The sequence below is a fragment of the Haemaphysalis longicornis genome, unplaced genomic scaffold (assembly GCF_048455015.1).
Source record: "Haemaphysalis longicornis isolate Haplotype H1 unplaced genomic scaffold, Haemaphysalis longicornis Haplotype H1 scaffold_6, whole genome shotgun sequence".
Taxonomy (NCBI): Eukaryota; Metazoa; Arthropoda; class Arachnida; order Ixodida; family Ixodidae; genus Haemaphysalis; species Haemaphysalis longicornis.
Window position 1 is genome coordinate 12646218 of NW_027526407.1, and position 21386 is coordinate 12667603.

The 21386-nt window shown below is 44.6% G+C and overlaps 1 protein-coding gene across 2 annotated transcripts in view; it reads right to left on the minus strand.

The window, feature by feature from the left end:
- Rhogap68f (Rho GTPase activating protein at 68F) overlaps positions 1-21386 on the minus strand; it is a 56570-nt gene that overhangs the window by 21241 nt on the left and 13943 nt on the right. For both annotated transcript variants that reach the window (XM_077673614.1, XM_077673616.1), the window contains exons 2-8: positions 18314-18340; positions 16445-16741; positions 13863-13950; positions 10579-10710; positions 8068-8154; positions 3443-3541; positions 1601-1729 (exon numbers count right to left, since the gene is read on the minus strand). In XM_077673614.1, coding sequence (XP_077529740.1) covers positions 1601-1729; positions 3443-3541; positions 8068-8154; positions 10579-10710; positions 13863-13950; positions 16445-16741; positions 18314-18340 — 859 coding nt within the window. The remainder of the gene's footprint in view (positions 1-1600; positions 1730-3442; positions 3542-8067; positions 8155-10578; positions 10711-13862; positions 13951-16444; positions 16742-18313; positions 18341-21386) is intronic.

Consider the following 21386-nt stretch of genomic DNA (forward strand, 5'->3'; position numbering starts at 1 on the left):
TCAAAACCTTTCTAGCGATCTTTATTGTTAGAATTATGATCACCACACAAAGAAAGTAATGTAACTATTGCTCACTGTTTTTGCAAATGGCCAGCGCCACTCAATGCTGCACTCTCTGAAGTAAACTCAAAGGTTTCTAGAAAAAATATATGCTGTGGAACAGAAATTAGGCCTCCCTTGCCTCCTCTCCATGATGCAACAACAGGCTTCTTAATTTTAAGGCAGTCTGCTGGGGTCCTGGCAAGCTCTCCACAAAAATGGTTCATTAAATGCCCCGGTCACTTTTTTTCCTTCCTTATCTTGTAGGCTCTGCACCAAACACCTGCCTGCTGTACTGTTTGTGTTGTTGTTTTTCCCCTCCCCTAACAGCGCACGGGTAGTCATCAGCATAAGCCAAAATGACCACGCAGGCATCAAGCAATACGAGTCACCCGAATAAGCCACGTAAGTGACCATACTTATCTAGAAACACAGTATACTGTACCTCAAACGAACAAAGCAATGTTGGACTTTGGCAATCAAAATAGAAGCAGGAGCAAAGGCAAGCACTCAGTGACTCTGGATAATGTGCTTGATCTCACTTAATCTGTCCAATGACTGTAGCTTATCAGTCGAAAAAAAGTTCAAACAACAATTTCTGTACCCACCAGGCTGCAGTACATCCGCCCAACAATGAAAACCCCGGTCGATTGCATGACTACATTACACCCGTGAAGCAGCATTTCTCGGACATTGTTTCTTTATTGCACACATGTGTGTGCAATAAAGAAACAATTGAAGTTCATTGACTTCCACCTCTTCTGTCAAGAACAGAAACACGATGTCTTAGTTCACAGTGCTGCCAAAGTGCAGTGGCTCATTTCTCTGCTCTGAACACATGACCGAAATTCCAGTGGGCTGGTGGGTACCAGCTGTATTCATACTTTGAGAATGGTACCACCACAAAAACAAATCTATTCTTAAGAATACTATGTGTGCGAGAGTGGATATTGGAGCAGTTGGCACAAGTGAAGATTAGTCTATTGCACCACACAAACGCAAGAGCAACTGTAGCAAGACTGCTTAATCAGTGCTGTTAGGCCGTTACGGGTGCAAATATGTTAGTCACCATTTCTAACCATTTCAAGAAATAGCCACCAGCAGTTCCTTTATTTTTTTCTTGCTTACTTTTTGCTTCAGCGCAAAACACAGGGTATGCAACAAGAAGTGGAGACAACGAGATGATATCGTCCAGCTGTTATTTTTTCTCTTTGTGCGAGCTCTCAAAATAAGTGAACACCAACCCACCCGCATGATTTTAACGAACTAAACGCAATGGACAACACAGAGTACTAGGTCACTAAGTGATTTGATGGGGACTATATAAAGATATTCACAGCACCTTGAAACACCACAAGCATAGTATTTTACCTGAAACATTACACGTTAAACATGGAATTTAAAGTTCCCTCTCCACAATTAAAACAGCATGCGAGCTGGAAACAGCTACATTTCTCTGTTTCTCACACTTTCAAGACGACACACAGAGAGACAGGTGGAATGATGAATGAACACGCACACACACAGACCGACAGACAGAGGGAAAGGGGGGTGCGCTCACTGTTCCAGTGTCGCCCTGAACTGCTGGGTGGGATGGAAGGTGGGTGCGGCCGCCTTGTTGAAGAAGCCACTGCTGTGCGAGTGCGGTATCCGGGCCGCCTTGGTGTTCGACAGCAGCTTCCGGTCATGCCTGCGACAAGGTCACACGTGACGGTCGCTTGCAATCTCTATTTCTGGTTCTGGGTGCAAACAAGCCTGGGTACATATCTCTATTGAGATTAACACCGAAAGTTGGGCGAGTTGGTAAATCATCTCGAAAGAAACACACACAGCGCGCAAGACAACAGGACGAAAGACGGAGGGATGTGTTGGGCGCTTGTGTTGTACATCCCTCCGTCTTTCGTCCTGTTGTTTTGCGCGGTGTGTGTGTTTCTTTAGAGATTAACACCACAGCTAAACGAGTTACACGTAGCTTGACGTCACCACCACCCTTTCCGACACAATCCTCTCACCGTTCTCGGCACCTCTAAGAGATAAGCGCAGCAGATAAGTTCACAGCCCTTCACCGTGAATGCAATGCGCCGATATTTCAACTTTAGTGGCGTCAGTTCCCATATATTCCTTTTTTTTTTTTCTTTTTCCAAAGATAACTTTAAGACTCGATCGTCTGTTTAGCACAAGTACTAGAGGAGCAGTATTTGCAAATGCACAATATGACGAAATAATTGTAATGTAAGAGGAGACTTTGAAAGAATTGCAAAGGGAAAACAAAACTATTACAACACAAAGAGGCCTAAAAAAAGAAATTGGGGCAGTTTCTGTTTGCGACTGCGTGTACACCATAAGGTGCTGCCAAAACACACAGTGTTGAAGATAAGAAGAACTGGGGAGTTTTCACGGAGGCCTCTTGATGATGGCAATTATGATGCTGCTGTGAGGTGGGCTTTTCTACACAGCTTGGGTGCCTAGTGGTTGAGCCCACAGCAGCCTGACGCTCATAAAAAAAGTCCCATTATATTCATGGTTCAAATCGAAACATAATGTCAGGTTGAAACGAGAAGGCGATTCGGAAACACGAAATGACAAAAAAAAAAAAAACCTCCATTGTATTCGCATGAAAATGGTATGTGAAAGGTGTTGAAACTTAACTCCACAGGAAGCACAGGACACACAATAACTGAACTTCATCTAATGGCGAACTGGACCGACCCTTAACGCAAAATAATTCTAGTGGTTTACAAAAACATTCAATTTTATTAATTTTACCAGAACTAACCCTTTGCACACAGCATCAGCCCTGGCTACAAGACATGCTCTAGCAGGGAACTAGCCAAGAGGGCATCAGCCAAAAAGAAGCTTTGGGTCACCAGACCTCCAGAAGTGGAATCAACTTGGGAAAAAAAGTTGACGCACGCTTTGTCAGCTTGAACTCAGCAAATTTTGCGTTCCCAGTTCCTCAGCAAAGCAAAGCTCACAGCAAAACATCTTTTTTTTTTTTTTTAACATCCAGAACGTGGCCTTAAAGAAATGAATTCTACCCACCGCACTGGCTCAGTGTGCTAAGGCGGTGTGGTGCAGAACCCAAGGATCAGGGTTTGATTCCCGGCCGCCGCGGCCGCTTTTCCGATGGAGGCGAAAAGCAAAAACACCCGTGCGTACGAGATTTCGGTGCATGTTAAAGATCCCCAAGTGGTCAAAATTAATCCAGAGACCTCCACTATGGCGCGCCTCATAGTCAAAGTGTAACATTGGTGTGTTAAACTGCCAAAATTTCAGGAAATGAAGTGTTGGACGGGTGCAGAACATTAATTAAAAGCAGAGGTTGGCCTGTGTGCTCCTCACACTTTAACCACCGAATGAAGAGGATCTTGTTCGATTAAAGGGGGCCGTATAGCGTACTCACTCGAGAACCTGTTCGGGTATCCTGAGCTGGTCGTAGTGGACGTGCTGCTTCAACTCGTGCAGGTGGTTCACGTACGAGATCTTGCGCCCAAACTTGGCACTGGTGTATAAAAGAGGGGGTTGGAGAGGGAGGGTAGACGTTTGGGGCAAAGACAAGCATAACTAGATTTAGTTTCATTCTATTTCACAATTAAGGACAGGAAAAACACGAAGGCATCAAAAATACTGTCGGAGTTCTCAAACTTTGAATGAACCACGGGTGGGACTTTGCCCTTTGCAAGCAATGGAGAGACGTTCTGACAGTGACACACTGTACAAGTTTTTCCCCCCGAAAAATGCATACAAAAGTTACCCCTCGCTTCATGTAGTGGTCATTGGGAGAATGTGTATTTTAGTCTGGCTACCGTGAGAGTGCAAGTGTCCCAGCATTGTCATCCACAGCACCTACGTGACAGAGCTATAATTTGCGCGTTGATTTTTCTTCCCTTTCGTTTTTTTCTTAAATGGGCCGTGAAGACAAAATAGAAGTATATTTCACTGAAGAGGCTGCTTTCTCGCGATCACAACGATACCAATTCCATCGCTAACTTCAAACAAATAAGCGAGATATATTAGGGAGAACAGGTAATTCAGTGATGAGTCCCCCCCCCCCACTTTTGGCAATTTTTCTATGCCATCACGGAATCTTGTTTGTGTGATTGATGGCCGTCGACCTAAGCCATCACCAAGAAACAGAACTGGGCGATTGCAGTGGGGCCTCTACTTCCATTGGATTGTGACACTTGAATTTGCATTTATTGCAACTGTATTGATGTCTCATTTGCAACTGTATTTAGTAACTGTATTTATGCCTCATGTTTTTCACAAGTTATGCCTGTACGAGTATTTGAACCCTTTATTTCTGCCGTTTCGGTAGTCTCTTTGTTCTTTTTAGGCCCTTTTTGTGCTGTATTTTTTCTTTTTTTGTTGTTTTGTGTTACCGTGAATCTCCTACTTTGCATTAGATAATAAGTCTCTATTGTAGTATCTGAGCTGTTTTTGTATATTATTTTTGCATAATTTGAACTGCAATCATGTTGCTGTGTTCAATTCAATTTGAATTGAAATTGAAATTGAATTGAATGCTGACGTGCAGTTCACACACATATAAGCAGTACATTTCTAGTTCCGGGTCATACTATACATCACTCTGGTAAGAAATCTGGAAGTTTTTTTAAAGACGATACTCTTTCTTGGGCTACTTAAATGCAGAAATTTTGGTCTGTCTGCCTGTCTGTCTTTTTGTCCCTCAAATCAGCCACCCGGCCAAGGTGAAACGAAATCTGCGCAACAGACTTATATACCCACCGCCAAATCTAAACGTCTAAGTCCGGTGTCAGTGTTCATACCTGTCGACATTGTTGAACAAGAACAAGACATTACGCAAATACAGTGTAGCCCGGTTATAACGAAGTAAGCGGGAATCTGAAATTTCTTCGCTATAACCGCTTTTTCGCTATATCTGGACTATTATAAGACCGCTATAATTGGGACGGGAAATCAAGATCACTTCGTTATAACCGCTATATCGCTGTAAGTGGGTTCGTTATAAGTGGGCTGCACTGTATAAGGCAGAAATTAATACACGGGTGATATTTGCGGCGTTCGCTTATTTCAAAATTCATGGATGCTTGGTTTTTGCGATAGCAAATGATATACTACATCAGCGGCAGAAAACAGTCTCCTGCTGTTGCCAGCGCTACCTCCTGGCGACATATGAGAAATCAAGCGGCAAAAGCAACAAAATGTTCGACTAGATAGGTTCCACGTTCCGCTTGAAGGGATCATGGCGTAGGGCATCGTGGTTCTATAGATATTGTGGTAGGGTGCCTAAATTCCCACGCTTCTCCGTCGTACGGCAGCACTAGTCATCGAGGCACCTGACTTGGAGCAGTGGAACGCGGTAAATTTAAATTGACTGGACCAAACCTCTAGCGTGTTATGTTGTGAGAAATGACACCGGTAAGGAACACCATGAGAGGTGAGCGGGAAAGGGAAGGGAGGCATGTACTTGGCAGGGGCGCCATTCGACTATCGTCTTTCGGTGACTTTGTATCGAATCGAGCTGATACGCGGCCAATTTTTTTGCACTTCTTGTATTTTTCTTGTTAAAGAGACATCTTCTGTGGCTAGAATAGAGCTGGGCAAGTTAGCAAAGCCTCGTCATTCCACGTTGAACCGCATATTTTTGTCATATTTTGTCTTCACGGCGTGTTTAATTCCTTCTTGTGCGTTTAGTTTTTGTTCTGTGTTTTCTACTGAATCAGCACTCTGAGACGAGTGCTGGAACTTGGCAGTAGTTCACTGTTCCATTCCAGATGTAGGTGATGAAAGTTCAGCAAAGTGAAAAGAAGCCTAGTGGCCCAGTGGCAGTCTGTTATTCCCACAAGAAGCTTAGTTCAAACAGCGCTCACGTGACAGGGACAGAGACTGTTGCAAGAAAACAGTTGCAAGAAAAGGTTTCAATACCAATAGAACTACATGTCAAAATCGCTGCCATGCACCTCTTGGCATGGTTCACTTCATGGACACCACAAGATGTGCCTGGAGCTTAAAGATGACAAATTCCATTTTTTAGTTTCACGATAGATTTTGCTACCAGTAACATCATAAGCTGTTCACTGTAAAGCAATAGAACATGCGATAGAACATAGAAATTGCGATAGAACATACAGCAATTGAACATGTTCTATTGCTGTAAAGTGTGAGAACTGTGAAGAGAGTCAAAAGGTTCTATGACTTAAAGGGGTCCTGAAATACCTTCCGCCGATGCATGGATGTACATGTAACCAAATAAGACAATGTATTAGCAATCTCCTCCCGCAAGAATTTTGTTAAAGCGATGAGTATTAGCTGAGAAATCGTAAATCAAAAACCGCGCATTATCGTCGCGCCGCGTTTCCTCCTCTTTTCAACTTTTGACGGCGCGCGAGCACTCCCTCCCATGATGTTGCGCTAGTCAGCGGTGACGTACTTCCGCATTACGCTCCTCCGACTGCCGTCTGCTACGGGCAAGTTTTGTTGACACCATGAATTCCGCACTCCGCTCAAGGATGGATAATCGAACGAAAAATCTGGCCGCATGTGTGCGGTGGCCTGGCCTTGCCCTTTCGCGGTGTGCGTTGCTGCAGTGCAGCACGTGACTTTTAATCGGCGGCGAACTCGCAGCCGCTGGGGAGGATCTTGCGCTCGGTCCCTTTCATGCACCGCGCACTGTTTATCCAAAAAGCGCCGTATCAGATGTGGCCCCGCTGGTGCTGGGTCTTATTTTGCGGTGGTGGTAATTCCTGCCGGCGGCATGTGAAAAGGACATTTTAAACCGATACAGAACCCGTGCACAAAACGCTTCAATCATGTGACCAGTTCAGCTTGGGGCGACGCGTGGTGGAGAGCGGTAACGTTGGCAAAACATGCTCCGGCGCGGTTCTGAGCTTTCTAGCGCTGGAGCGAGCGCCTTTCTTTGACGATCTCAAACATCGGTTGCCTTGGCAACAAGGCACAAACCGCCCCAGAAGTCAGTTACGGTTGCGTGATCCCGGTTCAGCTCGGGGCCCCACCTCGCGATATGTGGGCACTGCAGGCGTACCACTCACTCTCATTAGGAAGTGTGAGATGCGTTTGGCATTACAGGAGGCGATGGTGTGTGTGTTGTGGACGCCTTTGTTTCGCGATGAAATGCGACGTTGTGCTTCTGCGGGTGGATAGTGCTTCCCATGGTCTGGATTATCTTTCTCGAGCGACGTACGACTCAACCTCGCATGGGATATGTGCAGTGTGCGTGGCTAAAAGCCATCTCGGCTTGCGCGCCAGAGTTGAGTGACTTGCTGTTCGTCCCCGCAAACCGCGCGCGAGGCGAGTGCCGAATTTACGACGGGCAGGAGGAGGCAACCCATCGTCTGTCAATCGCGGTTCAGACTTGCAACGCATGTTGTGACGTTGTGTTCGTTCGAAACGCATCTCTGGATTGTTTTGAAGTGGAAAAAAATGTATCCGTCAAACCCGGGCATTCGGCTCAGGGCGTTCTCAGCGATTGCACGAAAGAAGTGCCACGGGGCTTCAACGCTTTCTTTATGGAACGTACTCCGGTAAGAGAATATCCATGTCATGTTATGGGCGTGTTGCATTCAATACAAACGGTTAAGCGTTTGTTTTACACTTGTTTCGTTTCTCGTAAAATGCCCAAGCACTCCGGCACTACGCTGGCAGATCAGCCGGCGAGTCGACGCTGAGCAGACGACTCATCTCTTTGCCGGAAGTGCGTGAAAAAGCCGCCCAATAGCAGGATGTCTAGCTCATGACGAACATCGGGGAATTGATGATGTAGACATGTGAAGATGGCGGCGTCCAAAAACACGAAGGAAAGGGTGAGAAAAAAGCGACAAACTTTGCAACAAAAGTGTGAGCTTTCCGCTGCGCGTAAAAGAGTAATACTTGGCCCAGATGACCTTGACGACCCAATCTAACGATTGCGCTACTTCATTTAGTGTGCTCAAAATGCCTTTCAGGGCCCCTTTAAGTGCACCATTGCACACAGTGTAAGGGAGAGGGGGAGCGGAGAAGCATAAGTAGCAAGGACGTCTAACCAACCTGATGTAGGGCCGGAAGAGCTGGTAGAGTATCTTGACGAAACCCGTGGGGTGGACTAGATACAAGGACTTCAGGTTCTTCTTGTACCTGCAGGGGCATCATGGGAAGGATAGGAGGTCATAAACAGAAACAGAACGGCCCCTTTTCACAATCCCAACAAACCAACTTACTGTGGTCAGTGGAGCCCTGTTGAAGAAAGAATACATCGTCATGGAGATCATTTTTAGACGCAGCCTGCAAGCTTCTGTTTTATTTGATATATTGAGCATACCGTCTATGCTTCGAAACATGTTAAAGAGACACTAAATACTGAACAACTATTTGTTTTGACTGAAAGATTGTGTGTTTTGCAGCTCTCTCAGCTTTTGTTCGACAACCAATGGTGTCTCGATTGCTGAGAAATACGTAATTGAAGCGGGCATTTCTCTCTGCCTTTTCCATTGTATTTCTCCGTGATGTTACAGCACAAAGTGCCCAGAGCCAGAGCAAGCTGAGCCTGACATCACTCAATCGTTGCCCCCCTCCTGAGAGTATATTCTCCTTGGCTTTCACATTTACCACAAAGATTGGCAGCCAATCAGAAAGATCTCGTTGATGCCATCTTGGTGTGGTGGAATGACTAGTGGAATACTAGTGTGTGGAATACCACTAGTGAATGACTAGTGGAATACTACAGGCAAAGATCAAAAAGAAAAAAAACTTTAGCTTTACATTCAATTAAATTCCCCATAAACTTCAGTTCACTGAACACCAGCGCTAGTTTTCGGTGGACTTGACAGTGTTCTCCTAAACGTTTGGACTTTGTTATTTGGCTGCAATAGTGCACAAAACACATTTTAAGAACGAATCTGTTGTTTGTGTAGAATGTCATCAAAGAAACTGTCATAGTTACTCCCACCGTATACTATGCATGTGAGCATGCATTTTATAAGAAGCACCCGGCAGTGACCAGGCTTAGGCGTGGTGCTCGCAAAAAAAAAATACCAAGAAAACAGTTCACATGCGTCCGCGCCTTAAAAGGAAGAAGCCCAAGACAGCTCTCGCTACAGACGCCCAGTTCGTGAAGCCGGTTGCCGCCAGTTCTAGAGCATGCTGACGCGTTCCACTTTGGGAGAAATGTGAAAGCTTGCGGGCAAAACGGTCCGGGCCCGCCAGTCATGCAAGAAGAAGACAATGATATAGATGGATATGATGATGACTCCTACTACCACAGTGAAAAGCAACAACCGAGCGTGTAAATAAAGTATTTCAAACCTAGTTCAATGCGTCGTGGTGCGTCTTTCAATGCTTACACCGAAAAAAATCCTCCAGCTTCGCTGTGTAGTTCAAGCACTGCGCGACTTACAATAGTGCAAGCTTTGCCAAATTTTTTTGTAAGGACCTCATTTCAAGCGACGACACTCGTCACGCCTGAGACAAAACTCGACAGAACGTCCTCCCCAGCCCAAACTCCGCTTTGGAATCCGGGGGCCATTCCAGCAACCCTGCTTTGATGAAGATGAGGGGCAACCTACAGGAACTTTGCTGAATACTTAGTACCACAGTTTAATAAAATAAAGCTTGGTTTTCAAATGAGACAACAATAAGTTAGGTACTGTTTATTTATGTTTCCCAGGCTTTTCTTTTATCACTTACGGCAGCTGCCACAAACACTTTAGTGCTACAGTCGAACCTCGTTACAATGAACACTGATATAGCGAATTATCGGATAAGCGAACTAAATACGAAGCTCCTTTGGTCGCGCTTCATTTCAATAACGCCTATTCTTTTTAAAATAACAAATCCAAAACCTGGAGAGCCGCGCGATATCGGCTATAACAAGGAAATTTTTGGTTTCCGCGAGGCTCAAAACTTGACAAGTAGCTCATTTTTAGTAGCTTGAAAAACTGCAGAAGTAGAAAAGGCCCAAAGGCCCTGTGAAAAACTTCCTTCCGCTCAGACTGTGAAAAGCCACCAGGCAAAGGAGGCCACGTCCTCCTTCAAGTAAATAAGAACGCCGGCCTGTTTCGGCGAATGAACTTTGTTCCGTCGTAATTTCCCAATCTCACATTTCAGCCCATTTAGTTTGAAATGCCACAGGGATACAGATAGGGACTACCTCGTTGATAGTGGGTTTGAAGCCTAGAGCAATGTGTTTTTTTATCAAGGATTGTTGCACTAGCCAGATTACCGATTGGTTTTTTTTAACCGATTTTTACCTCTACGGGTACAACGAATATCGGATAGAACAAACTAATTTACTGCCCCGACACTACTTCGTTATAACGAGGTTCGACTGTGCTTCAACCTTCTGTCGAGAGATGGCAGGCCGGCCAATCTGCTTGCCCCTGTTTGCCCCCAACGCAGGGGGCCCAACCGTGCGCCGACTTTTCACACATGGGGCCTATGGGGAGTTTCGCCACTGGCGTACATTCAGTAGCTATGAGCCCGGGCCACTGTGCTTTGCATCTTTGCGAGGACAAGGTCGAGGCAGAGAGCGAGGGGGAGAGCGAGCACAAGAGCAAGACTGACTTCCGGTCGAAGGCCCGGAAGGCGGTCCACAGCCAGCCCAGGGAGGGCTTGTTCTTGCTGTTGAGGCCGTGGTGGAAGTAGACCAGCGTGTAGTCGCTCTCCACAAACTGGTCCAGCGTGTGCATCAGGTACCTGGGCCACACAGAGGAGGGGAGCACAAGTAGCCAGGACGCTTAGCGCATTCCATGTACCGTGGAAAGGAATTCCTGCTTTTAGAATGTTTCACTCCCTTCTTTTTCCTGCAGGAGTCAATTAGTCAAGGATAGTACGAAAAATGTCAGACTAGAGCTAAATAAATATGCGTTTAACAACTAAAAATTTTAAACCCAAATTTTGCTGAATTCACTCGCTTCTTTTTCTTCCAGGAGGCATTTGGTCAATAATGGCACAAAATACATCAAAATAAAGCTAAATAAATTTACTACTTTCAACAATTAAAATTTCAAACCAAAATTTTGCCGCAGGCACAGACATGAGTATCAAGAACTAAACTCATTCCATTTTGTGGAAAAGAATTCAAACTTATGTTAGTATGCTTTACTCCCTTCCATCTTCATTTCTTGCAGAAATTATTCGGTTCAAGATAGCACAAAAAATGTCAAAATAAAGCTAACTAACCATTCTTCTAACAACATAAATTTTAAATTGAGATTTCGTTTCGTCACATTTTTTATGGCTGTGTTTAGAATGCCATCTGACAGTAATACAAACACTCCACTAAATCGATGTCCAGGGGTGTTTCGTTAAAAAAATGCTGCATCTATTCTCCCTAACGTAACGTGAGGTTACCTAATCTACATAACCTAAAGAACGGAAAGCAGTCAATAAAAACTCCAGAAATTAACCTATTAAGCCACGAAAGCTACAATTGAAACACACAATTAAAAGAAAAAGGTGTCTTGTAGTATTATGAAGCTAAGACAAAACTTCTGCACCACAATAGCAGACGCCCTATGTTGTGCTAGCCTGGTCTTAGATATTCTAATGTCATCGGACGGCACTCCAGACTGTTTTTTTATTGAAAAATGGCAGCTGTGCTTGCATCTCAAACAAGAAAGATCCATCTTTCTATTAGTGAATAGGAAATGGTACCAAAAAATTGAAAGACCCAGTGCAAACAGTGTGGGGATATAAAGAAATTCCATTAGTCGCACACATCAAAGGGCCATTGACAAATCAATGTTGAATTCACACAACACGTTCCACAACATCTTTATTCTGCAGACGTCCACTGCCCAATTAATGTAGACGCATTCTGAATAAGACAGATGGCAATTCCAAGGGCCATGTTAAATTTCCAAAAATGGACCCTGCATGCCGAACTATGGACAGAACAACAAGAGTGGTCAATGAGGCAGCCACCGTTTTTTTTAATCACCTGGAAATGTGAAACAATGGTCTTAAATTACAGTAGAACCTCGTAACAAGAAACACTGTTACAAGAGACACTTGGTTATAAGAGACACTTCAAAATTGTTCGCTTGGTTTTCCTATGTTCACCATGTCAGCAATACAGTAAAGTCTTGCTACAAGAGACACTCAAGGGATCCGGGAAACGTGTCTCTTGTAACCAAGGTCTCTTGTACGCGAAGTTGCGAACATGGTGATCATTGGAAAACCAACCAAACCACTTTTATTCAAATGTCTCTTATAACCAAGTGTCTCTTGTAATGAGGTTTTACTGTATTGCGTACAAGAGACCTTGGTTACAAGAGACACTCTGTTAGTAAGGGCAACTTTTTTGGGTCCGTAGAGTATATTCTTCCTTGTTTAGAAGAGACACGATGAAAGGGGGATCTTATATGAAGGACCTGTGGGAAAACTGCCCTGAAGATGAAGCGCTGGCCTGCATCCAAGAGGCTACAGAGGTTCCAGAAACTTTTGAGGAGTTCGTGTCTGCAGATGTAGACCTTTTGTGTTTGAGGAGCCTACAGATTATGTGATCCTCGTACAAGGAAATGGTGCCCTAGAAGATGAAATGGAGGAGTAGGATGACGAGGGTATTGTAGGGCAGAGAGTGTCGGCAGTTCACCTACAAAAGTGCTTTACCTACAAAAGTTGGGAAGGAAGCTAATACCATCTGCAGTCCCTAAAACTACTATGAATGGCTTTCTTAAGCCAAAGTGCAAATTTTCTTGTCGACCTGCCTGAATACGTTCTGATACTGATTTATAACAAACAAAGTGGTCATGTTTGACTCCGCACTGTTTTTGGAACTTCTGGTCAGAAGAGACATGTTTCCTTGGTGTCTTGAGTGTCTCTTGTAACGAGGTATTATTGCATTTCGAATTTGTACATAAAGTAATGATCCTTGAGTTTACACATGCTGAAAAACGAGTGATGACAGCACTTTCAAAAGTTCTCCGTCAACTACTATTTAGGGTAATGTGCACAAAGAAGAACAAATGCGCCACCCTTGCTCTCTCTATTTCTGAGACAGCAACATTTGGTTCTTGCAAAGCTAGTTCAGGTGCATTATACCCAGCACATAACCTCATTAATACCCGTGCCACACGTACACGAAAAATGACCTTCAGTATTTAAGGCTTTAAGATACCGAATGACATTAATTGGCCAGGCATTGCTACATGCGAAAACGCAAAGGCATTAAATTTGTTAGGCACGATGGTGATGATGACCAAAAAGAGAAATACACTCATAGTTTAGAAGTTTTTAACATAGAGAAAAACGTCTTACGAAGGTTAAAAATGTTTTTTTGTGAAAAGAAGCGTTAGGAGAAATAGTGTTTTCTAAAAAAACGATTTGAGCCGTTTCTAAAAATAGCTTCAGCAGCTGCTGTCGCCTGCCAGCGGTGGCCAAATCCAAGAAATTCAAAACGATGAGTAACATGACGTTTTGCCTTTTGCAACTGTTTTAGTGAACTTCATCTTCACGGGAACTTCGCCACCAAGAGCGCACAAAAAATTGTCTTATTTCGAAGTTCAGCTACGTTTCCGCATCAACACTCTGGTGCCGAGAGTTTCATTGGTTTCATTTAGTGCTCATCGCGTTTGAGAGTAGCCAGATTTAAGCCGTTCGTGAAGGCAAATGAGTTGTGTAGAAGTCCTTAAACCAAAAGTGACAGAGTGAATGGCATTAGATTTTTGTATGTAGCAGCGAACTAGCGGCATTAAAACTTAAAACATTAAGCACTTTATGTTATTTTTTGTGTACGTATGGCACGGGTATTTGTAGAGCTTTTTCTCCGAAACCAAACAGAGATTTTATATATTTGTTTCGGACTGCTGTGTGGATGACAGGTGGAAAGCCACCCAGCGGCCCACCTGAGAAACTTGGGGTGGTTGAGCTCCTTGTGTGGTGGGAGCCGACACGCAGATATGACTATCACGTTGCGACCATACGCATCATCGCCTGGTGAAGAGAGAAAAAGAGCGGGAAATTCGAATGCAAGTTAGACGTAAGGGTACTAGTTAAGAGGAAATTGATCACACTAAACCTAGAAAACTGGGTTGGCATTTTTATACTACTAGGATAGAAAGGAGTGAGGACAGTTACAGGGAACCAAAAGCTCCACCTTCGACACTGCTCACAGGTCTAAACATATGATGCATTTACCAGCTAATAAAACATACTGGTAGATTTTCTAGGGGAGAAAAAAGGTACTTAGAGTATTCTTTTTTGCAAAACCCTTCTGAAGCATTAGTATGGTGATGGCAGTATGCTAATCTATTGATTCATAAATGTAAATACCGCTAGTATTATTCTCAGTAATGGAAGTAATTACGTAAAGTAAGTTTATTTGAAAGATTTGCAACGAAATCTTCACTTATTTTGTATGGTTTTGCAGTTCCAGGGCTGTAAATATTTTTCAGGGTCACACCTTTGGTTGTATTCAGAACAATAATTACTTAACATGTAACACAGCAGAACTGTGACATTGTAGCAGAAAAACTTTCCACACACCTCTGCGATGCAAGCACCTTCACTCTATTATCCGAGTAATTATCATCGATAGTTTTACTGCTTTTACAATGTAACACATGCACATTACAGAATACAAAGTTTGGATAATCTCAACCCTTTACTGCGCTGTACATTTAAAGCTCACTGTGCAAGGAGGAAGCGATTGTGTGCTTAGGAGCAGCCATGAAGACAAAATTCAGCTTTGTGAAGTATAAAAAGAACCGGCCTTTAGTAACTCATTTAGATCTATTCCAGCCATGGAAACATTTTTAACTGCAACAATGCAAGAAATATAAAGAAAACTTTTAAATTTAGTGCCACAGTGATGCATTACGGGCCAGAGTGACGTAATATGGACCAACACTAAAAACACACTCATTAATGTGTTCTAGTTATATGATCATACACAACTTATAGCATCCTCGATAAACCGCACCGGTGTGCACCGTCCGTCCTCGATAAACCGGGGTGCACCGTCGCGGGGCAATTTTTGGTTGCACCGCCGCGCACCGAGAGAGTCGACGGTGCGCCGGCGTGCAGTCCCGAGATGCATCGCGGACGATGCCGGCGAAGGAGCTTCCTCCGCCGTCTGCTGCAGCGACGGCGCATTGCCGCACTCGTGTCAAGGCGGGCGGAGCTGTGTATTGTTGCTGACAAGGATGGCGTGCTTGTGAATTCATCGGGCAGCGATGCGACAGTCTCCTAACGGGCGGTAACAACGGCCAGTGATTGTAAATGAGGACGCGAACTTTGTGTACTTCAAAGACGGCTGCATGCATTGCCAGAAAGTTGGGGATTGACATTCGTTTCGTTCGATCGAATTATCATGAACTGTTACCGGAGTGCCTAGACGATGAAGACCTACTTGTTTTGCTGTAACGGAAGGGCGGAACAAAACAGGCACTCGCATTATGGCTCAAACGAAGATGAGAAGCAGCTTGTATGTAGCTGTGGAAGCGGTGGCGCTACGTTGTTCCGCATGTGTGACGGATTTAAGTTGTGCGTACATATAATCATTGGCCTTCAATAAATACCACTTTCAAATAGCGCTGTGTCTCATTACAGTGCTGTATTACTTGTGAAAGTTTTTATGAGTTGATTTCTTAGATTAAGAGATGGCGCCTGGGTAGAACCGCCCCGTTTGTCCTCGATCAACGCTCCGTGCCGGTACGCACCGTCGTGGGGCACTGTGCACCGCGCCGGTTTTGGGGGCAACACCGGTGCGTGTTTATCGAGGACGCTATTAGACAGCCTACTGTAATCGCCCAGTCATGTTTCTTGGCGATGGATTATGGCACAAACAAGATTCCGTGTAACGTCAAATCGCCAGAAAGTGAAATATCTCCATTATTTGTTTGTTTGAAGTTTGCCATAAAATTGGTATCGCTGTTATCAGGACAAAGCAGTGTCTTTAACAAACAAAAATTATATTTAGCTTCACAGCGCTTCTTTCAAAGAAAAAAACTATCATGCGCACCACTGCAATCTTAACACTTTCACTCATCACCACAGCAGTTATCACCACAAGCTTTACAGTTTGTGAGATGTAACATATGTGCTTGTAAGAGAATATAACGTTAGGACCTTCTCAAGCCATCAGTGCTGCACGTACATCCAAGAGCAAAAGTTTACGGACCACGAAAGCAGCAATTTTAGGTTATTTCTCTGCCGTAAGGCAGCCCGGAGTATCTATGCGCCGTATTTTGCATTACTTCAGTAACTATACGACATCTCGCATGAACACGGCAGTTTGTCGGGCTGCTACCGGAAGAGAAATAACCTAAAATTTTCATTTTCCTAGTCCGTAAACTTTTGCTTGTGGCTGTACATTTAAAGACCACTGGGCAAGGCGACTTTGATAATGGATTTAAAAAGGCAAAACCAATTTTTGGACGGCACGAAACAGCCGGCAGCTAGGAGTAGCACTTCAGCGTAGTAGTACCGGCGATGTCGACGATGCCGTGGCACTCGACGTCCGAGAAGTCCTCGACCTGTCGCCGCCGGTCGTCCTCGGGCGGGAAGAGCTCGGGCGGAGGCTCGAGGTCGAGCCCGAGCACGGCCTCGTAGTTATTGTCGTCGAGCAGGCTCTCCGAGAGCGACGGCGACGAGTCGAGGTACTCCGGCGACGAGCCGCCGCCCTTGGAGTAGCGGCCGTTGGCGGCGCCGGGCCGCCCCACCGCGTCCGTCGTCGGCTCCCTCAGGTCGAGGTGCACCGAGATGTTGCGGTTGGGCTCGGCCGCTGCGAACAATCTCGCGTGAACTCACGAGTACTGACTCGGGAACACATAGTACTCGTAAGTGCGCTGTAGCAAGTACTTGGACCCAAATGCATAAGTACTAGCTGCACTCTCGTGCAAGCACATATTCACTCGGAAACCCGGAGCACTTTAGCAAATGCAGTCTTTGCCAAAATTTTCCAGTCCAAACCTAAGGCTTCCGTAACAGAGTAGTGAGCTGGGCAAGTTGGTATGGCGTCATTCTGGGCAACAGCGCGAAAACAGACGTGGACGAAAGAAACGGACAGGACGAGCGCTGGTCCAGTCCGTTTCTTTCGTCCACGTCTGTTTTCGCGCTGTTGCCCAGAACTAAGGCTTCCGGACCACGAAGAATTCAAAAAAATAAGCTCATCTTTTAACAGCGACAAAATTATTTCATGACAGTAAGAAAGAATGTTTTCTCTAGCCTTCCGGCATAAGACGTTTCAGTCGCTCGTGCCGTCACCTTGTACATTGAATGTTTGGGGACCTGTGCATTTTCGCCATTGCCAAGAAAATTTTGACAAAGCGTGTGCATGGTCCCCTGTTACTAAGTGCTCATGCGCAGTAGGTATACCAGAGTTATTTCAAGCCTGATAGCAACGCGCGGCCGCTAGTCACATTGTTATCCCTCTCTACACCGACTAATAAGCGGGTACAGACATGTAATATCCTTATCGGGAGTGATTATGTATGCGCTCCCAAAAACATCAAAACTCCAGAGTAGTGCGTACGGTATGACGGGTCACCAAGCAATCAGCAAGGGTAACTGGGCAGCAGTCTGAACCCAATATTGGGTATGCTATTGTTAGTGGGCACATAATTGCTTTAAAAAGTACCTAATTGTAGCACAGAATGGAAAATCACTCCGTACTGTACTCACGCGTCATTATAGAAGCACTTTTTAAACCAGGCCTAAGTTCAGTATCATTTAACATAAGAATTTGAGTGCACTTGAGCATTCCTGAGTGCTGATCACTGAGAATAAAGATATAGCTGCAGGCGGAGAATTTATAACGGAAGAGGGAGGTAGGAACCAGCATGGGCAAAATTATAAATGTTCGCAATTGATGCTTAAGTCCGCTTGGCGTACATGAGCAGTTCAAACTCAAACAGGATGTGAGGGTTATTTTGCCTCAGGTTCAGACTGTTGTCACAACTGTCGTAACATCTTTAAATAATGACGTCGTAACACCTTTAAATAATTACGTCATTCGACCGTTTAAATAATGCCGTCATTCGATCGCCGTTTTTTTTTTAAGTTCATGGATCACGGTATGGCTGTTACGTCAGTAGCCTGAACATAGAATTACTCTCAGCACCAAGGTGTTCTAGAGCTAATTGCAATTTTACGTTAATCATTTTTAGGAGTAGTAATTAGTTTCCACACTATTCCAGTCAGAGTGTAACACTTGCACTGCTACATATATTCTACACAAAAATGTCTCTAGTAACATATGAAACAACCAACAGTGCAACAGTTTCTGGAGCTAAAAATTGCAAATAGGTCAGCAAATTTATCTTACAAGCTGAAGGCATAACATTGGTCTGCTCACCTTTGATGGGTAGGTTTCCATGAGCACCTTGTAAAGAAAGAACACATAGAGAAAAGTATGTTTAATCGTGTATTTATATACATCGCAAAGAAATAAAAATTAAACACAAGTTCTAAACTAAGAGAATTTACCTATTTTACATGCAAATGCAGAACTTCAGCAAAAATCAACAGCAGTACATATAGAGGCACCGCAGCGTGGACTCTAAAGTTGGCCAAGGCATTTAAAAACAACAAATTTTCAGTTTGCGAAGATTGCGGTGTCTTATTTCTGCTAATGGCGTCCTAGTGCCATGTTATTCCCCAAGTTTCCAGTAATTCAGCAATAAGTTAAAGTGGCCATGAAGCATAAAATACAACTTTGTTCTATCTGAAACAAGCAAACTTCGGAACCTCAGTATGGCGATTTTTTTTTTACTCTCCAAACTGCACCCTCCCCGTGACCGCCTTATAATCGAATAAATACAGAATTTGTTTGAAGTTTGCGATAAAATTGATACCATTGTTATTGGGACAAAGCAGACTTTTCAATGAAACAAACCTGTATTTTTTCTTCATGGCCCCTTTAAACATTTCGAGTTTTATTAAGTTTTTTTTTTTTCAGTGCAAAACTTGTGGAGCAGTTCACAAAAGCACCCAAATTTTTACGCCAAATTTCATCCAACCTAAGAGGCTTTCCTGTTTTCAAAATTCCCGCGTCGAAGTAAGCGGTCCCGCACACGCGGCCATTATTTAAATTATGACCGCGAATTTAACGCGACAAAATCGAAGCACCGCGACTCCGCGCGCTCCTCTGATTAGTTCGCGCAGTTAATTTCCTGCAACTAATTTCGCCGTCAAGAAATTTCGGCCATCCGGTTTTTTTCTTTTTGTGTCTTCCGCGAAAACCTTAGAAAGACGAGGAAACAAAACCACGACTACTGCAAACAATGATGAATATAGCGTACAAAAAGAAAAGTTTACATTTTTAAACCGCATTCAGTGCCACGTCCGGCTGCTGCAATCGCCAAGAAAATCAAACATGCCGCACACGTTGGCCACTCCCGACTGCCCGCATTACACAACATCCGGTCAAGTTCAAGGTTGGGTGCGCAAAGGCACGGCTGACGATAATGATGGTCATTACAGACGTCCCCCTACACCAACGTAGCGGTTAAAGGCAACCTTGCATGCCTTAGGTAACCGTTATACGCCCGTAACTGCCGAGGGGTTAAAGCGGCACCCGGCTTCCTCACGTAATGAGCTACAATCAGCTGCTCGCCCCTTTAGTTTCGCAGCGTTCTAACGCCGCCAATGAGTGATGAACCGGCTTGCAGGGCAGGTGCGTCATCGAGTCCGGCAGACTCTGCGCATGCGCAGACGTCGTACACCATTGGACGCTTAGACGCCGGAAAAGGGGGAGATTTAAAAAAAACGATTAAGATGATATGAAAGCGTCATTACCCGCAGGCTGCACTGTCTTTCCCCCTCAAGATTAAGTGCCCAAGTGCCGGTCGAAAATGTATCGAATCGTGGCCAATTGCCCGCTCTTAGTGGGTTAAATAAATCAAGTCCCTTTCTTAGGACGGAGATGGTTAAAACGCGAAGCTTGCTCAACCCAAGTCAAAGTCTTAAATCCGAAATGGCGCAATCGGACAGACGTCGCCTCCTGAACGCGAGGGACCGAGGACCGATTCCGATCCCGGGAAGCGGTTGAATTTTTATTCGGGCGTTTGGTGTGCCTTTGCGGAAACCCACTGTGTAAGTTGGCTTTTCTGCAGTGCGCTTTAGTCGTAACGATTTGGACTTTGAAGACATTGGCTTTCGACCAGAGAGAGGTTCGCGTTTCAAACACCTTTAACTTAATTCACACCATCATTATCAGAGACAGTTGGCTTTCCTGCAGTGCGTTTCGTGGTGTGCACGAACGCCATCACTGAGGCACAGAGAAAGTTTCGCTTTAAAAAAGCGCGCGACCAAAATTTACCGATCCCCGCCTTAAGGAATGGATTAATTGAATGCTAAACCTACGGTTCTCAACTGTGAGCATGTCGGGAGACCCCTTCTGAGCCTATAAGTGGTGTACCCCAAGATGACGTAAAGTGCCACGACGTCATACTGTCAAACAATTGACTGCAGTTGAAGTCACCTACACTCACTTCTACGGCCGCATTTCTTGCGGCTCCCTTCTTTGCACGACTTCGGTGCTACGCAAAAAGCCGACTTTCAAAACCAGTGCTTCGCGAAGAAATCAAAAGCCACCTCTTTTGCGTTGGCGTCAAAGTTTGGTAAAAAGAAGAACAATTAAAAAAAAAAAGCTCACAGAGGGACTCGCGGTCCGCAGACCCCCTTAAGCACCCTCACAGACCCCTTAGGGAGCGCGGGCCCATTCGGGAAGCACTGTTTTAAAGTGTTGAGGAAGCGAGATGGAGGCAAATTTGAAGAGCGCACGTATAGGAAAATACAGTGTTTGTCAGGCACTGTTGTTGTGAAGTTGACGTACAGGTGGCAAGACACTTGCCTATATGATGATGATGATTTCTATTGGTATCCCCTTTGTACCGGGATGATGACATGTCATCTTACCAAAAAGGACTAATATACATATGTTTTACACTTTTGGTTCAATACTAGCGCTGCTTAGGGCAGGCACAAAAAGCTTATTAGGCACAAAATCCTTTTTTTTCTGTTACAGGTGGTAACTGTCCTAGGCAATATTCCCCTCTCTGCTTTTCGTCCACCAGCATTCTAATCTTCTTTTCGTCCCCTCGACAGCCTTGAAGGTAACTTCCTCTGTGATACCCTTAAATCCTAGGGCTTCTGAAAGCCCAATATTCCCTTCATGTAGATTTGCATGGATACCCTCACATTCTAACACGATGTGCCGCATAGTTTCTGTTTCTTTTCCGCAGACCACGCATACCCCATCATTTTGTGAATTACCATTACTCCTTTCCACATTCCTCTTACTACTTCATATTTGTTATACCCCCACAGAGCTCTATGCTTCATTATAGCTGCGTTTCGCTTTCCCTTAACCTTAAGTTGCTCCTCGTGAGTACTTAAGTAGTTATCCCCTTCGTTTATCCACACTC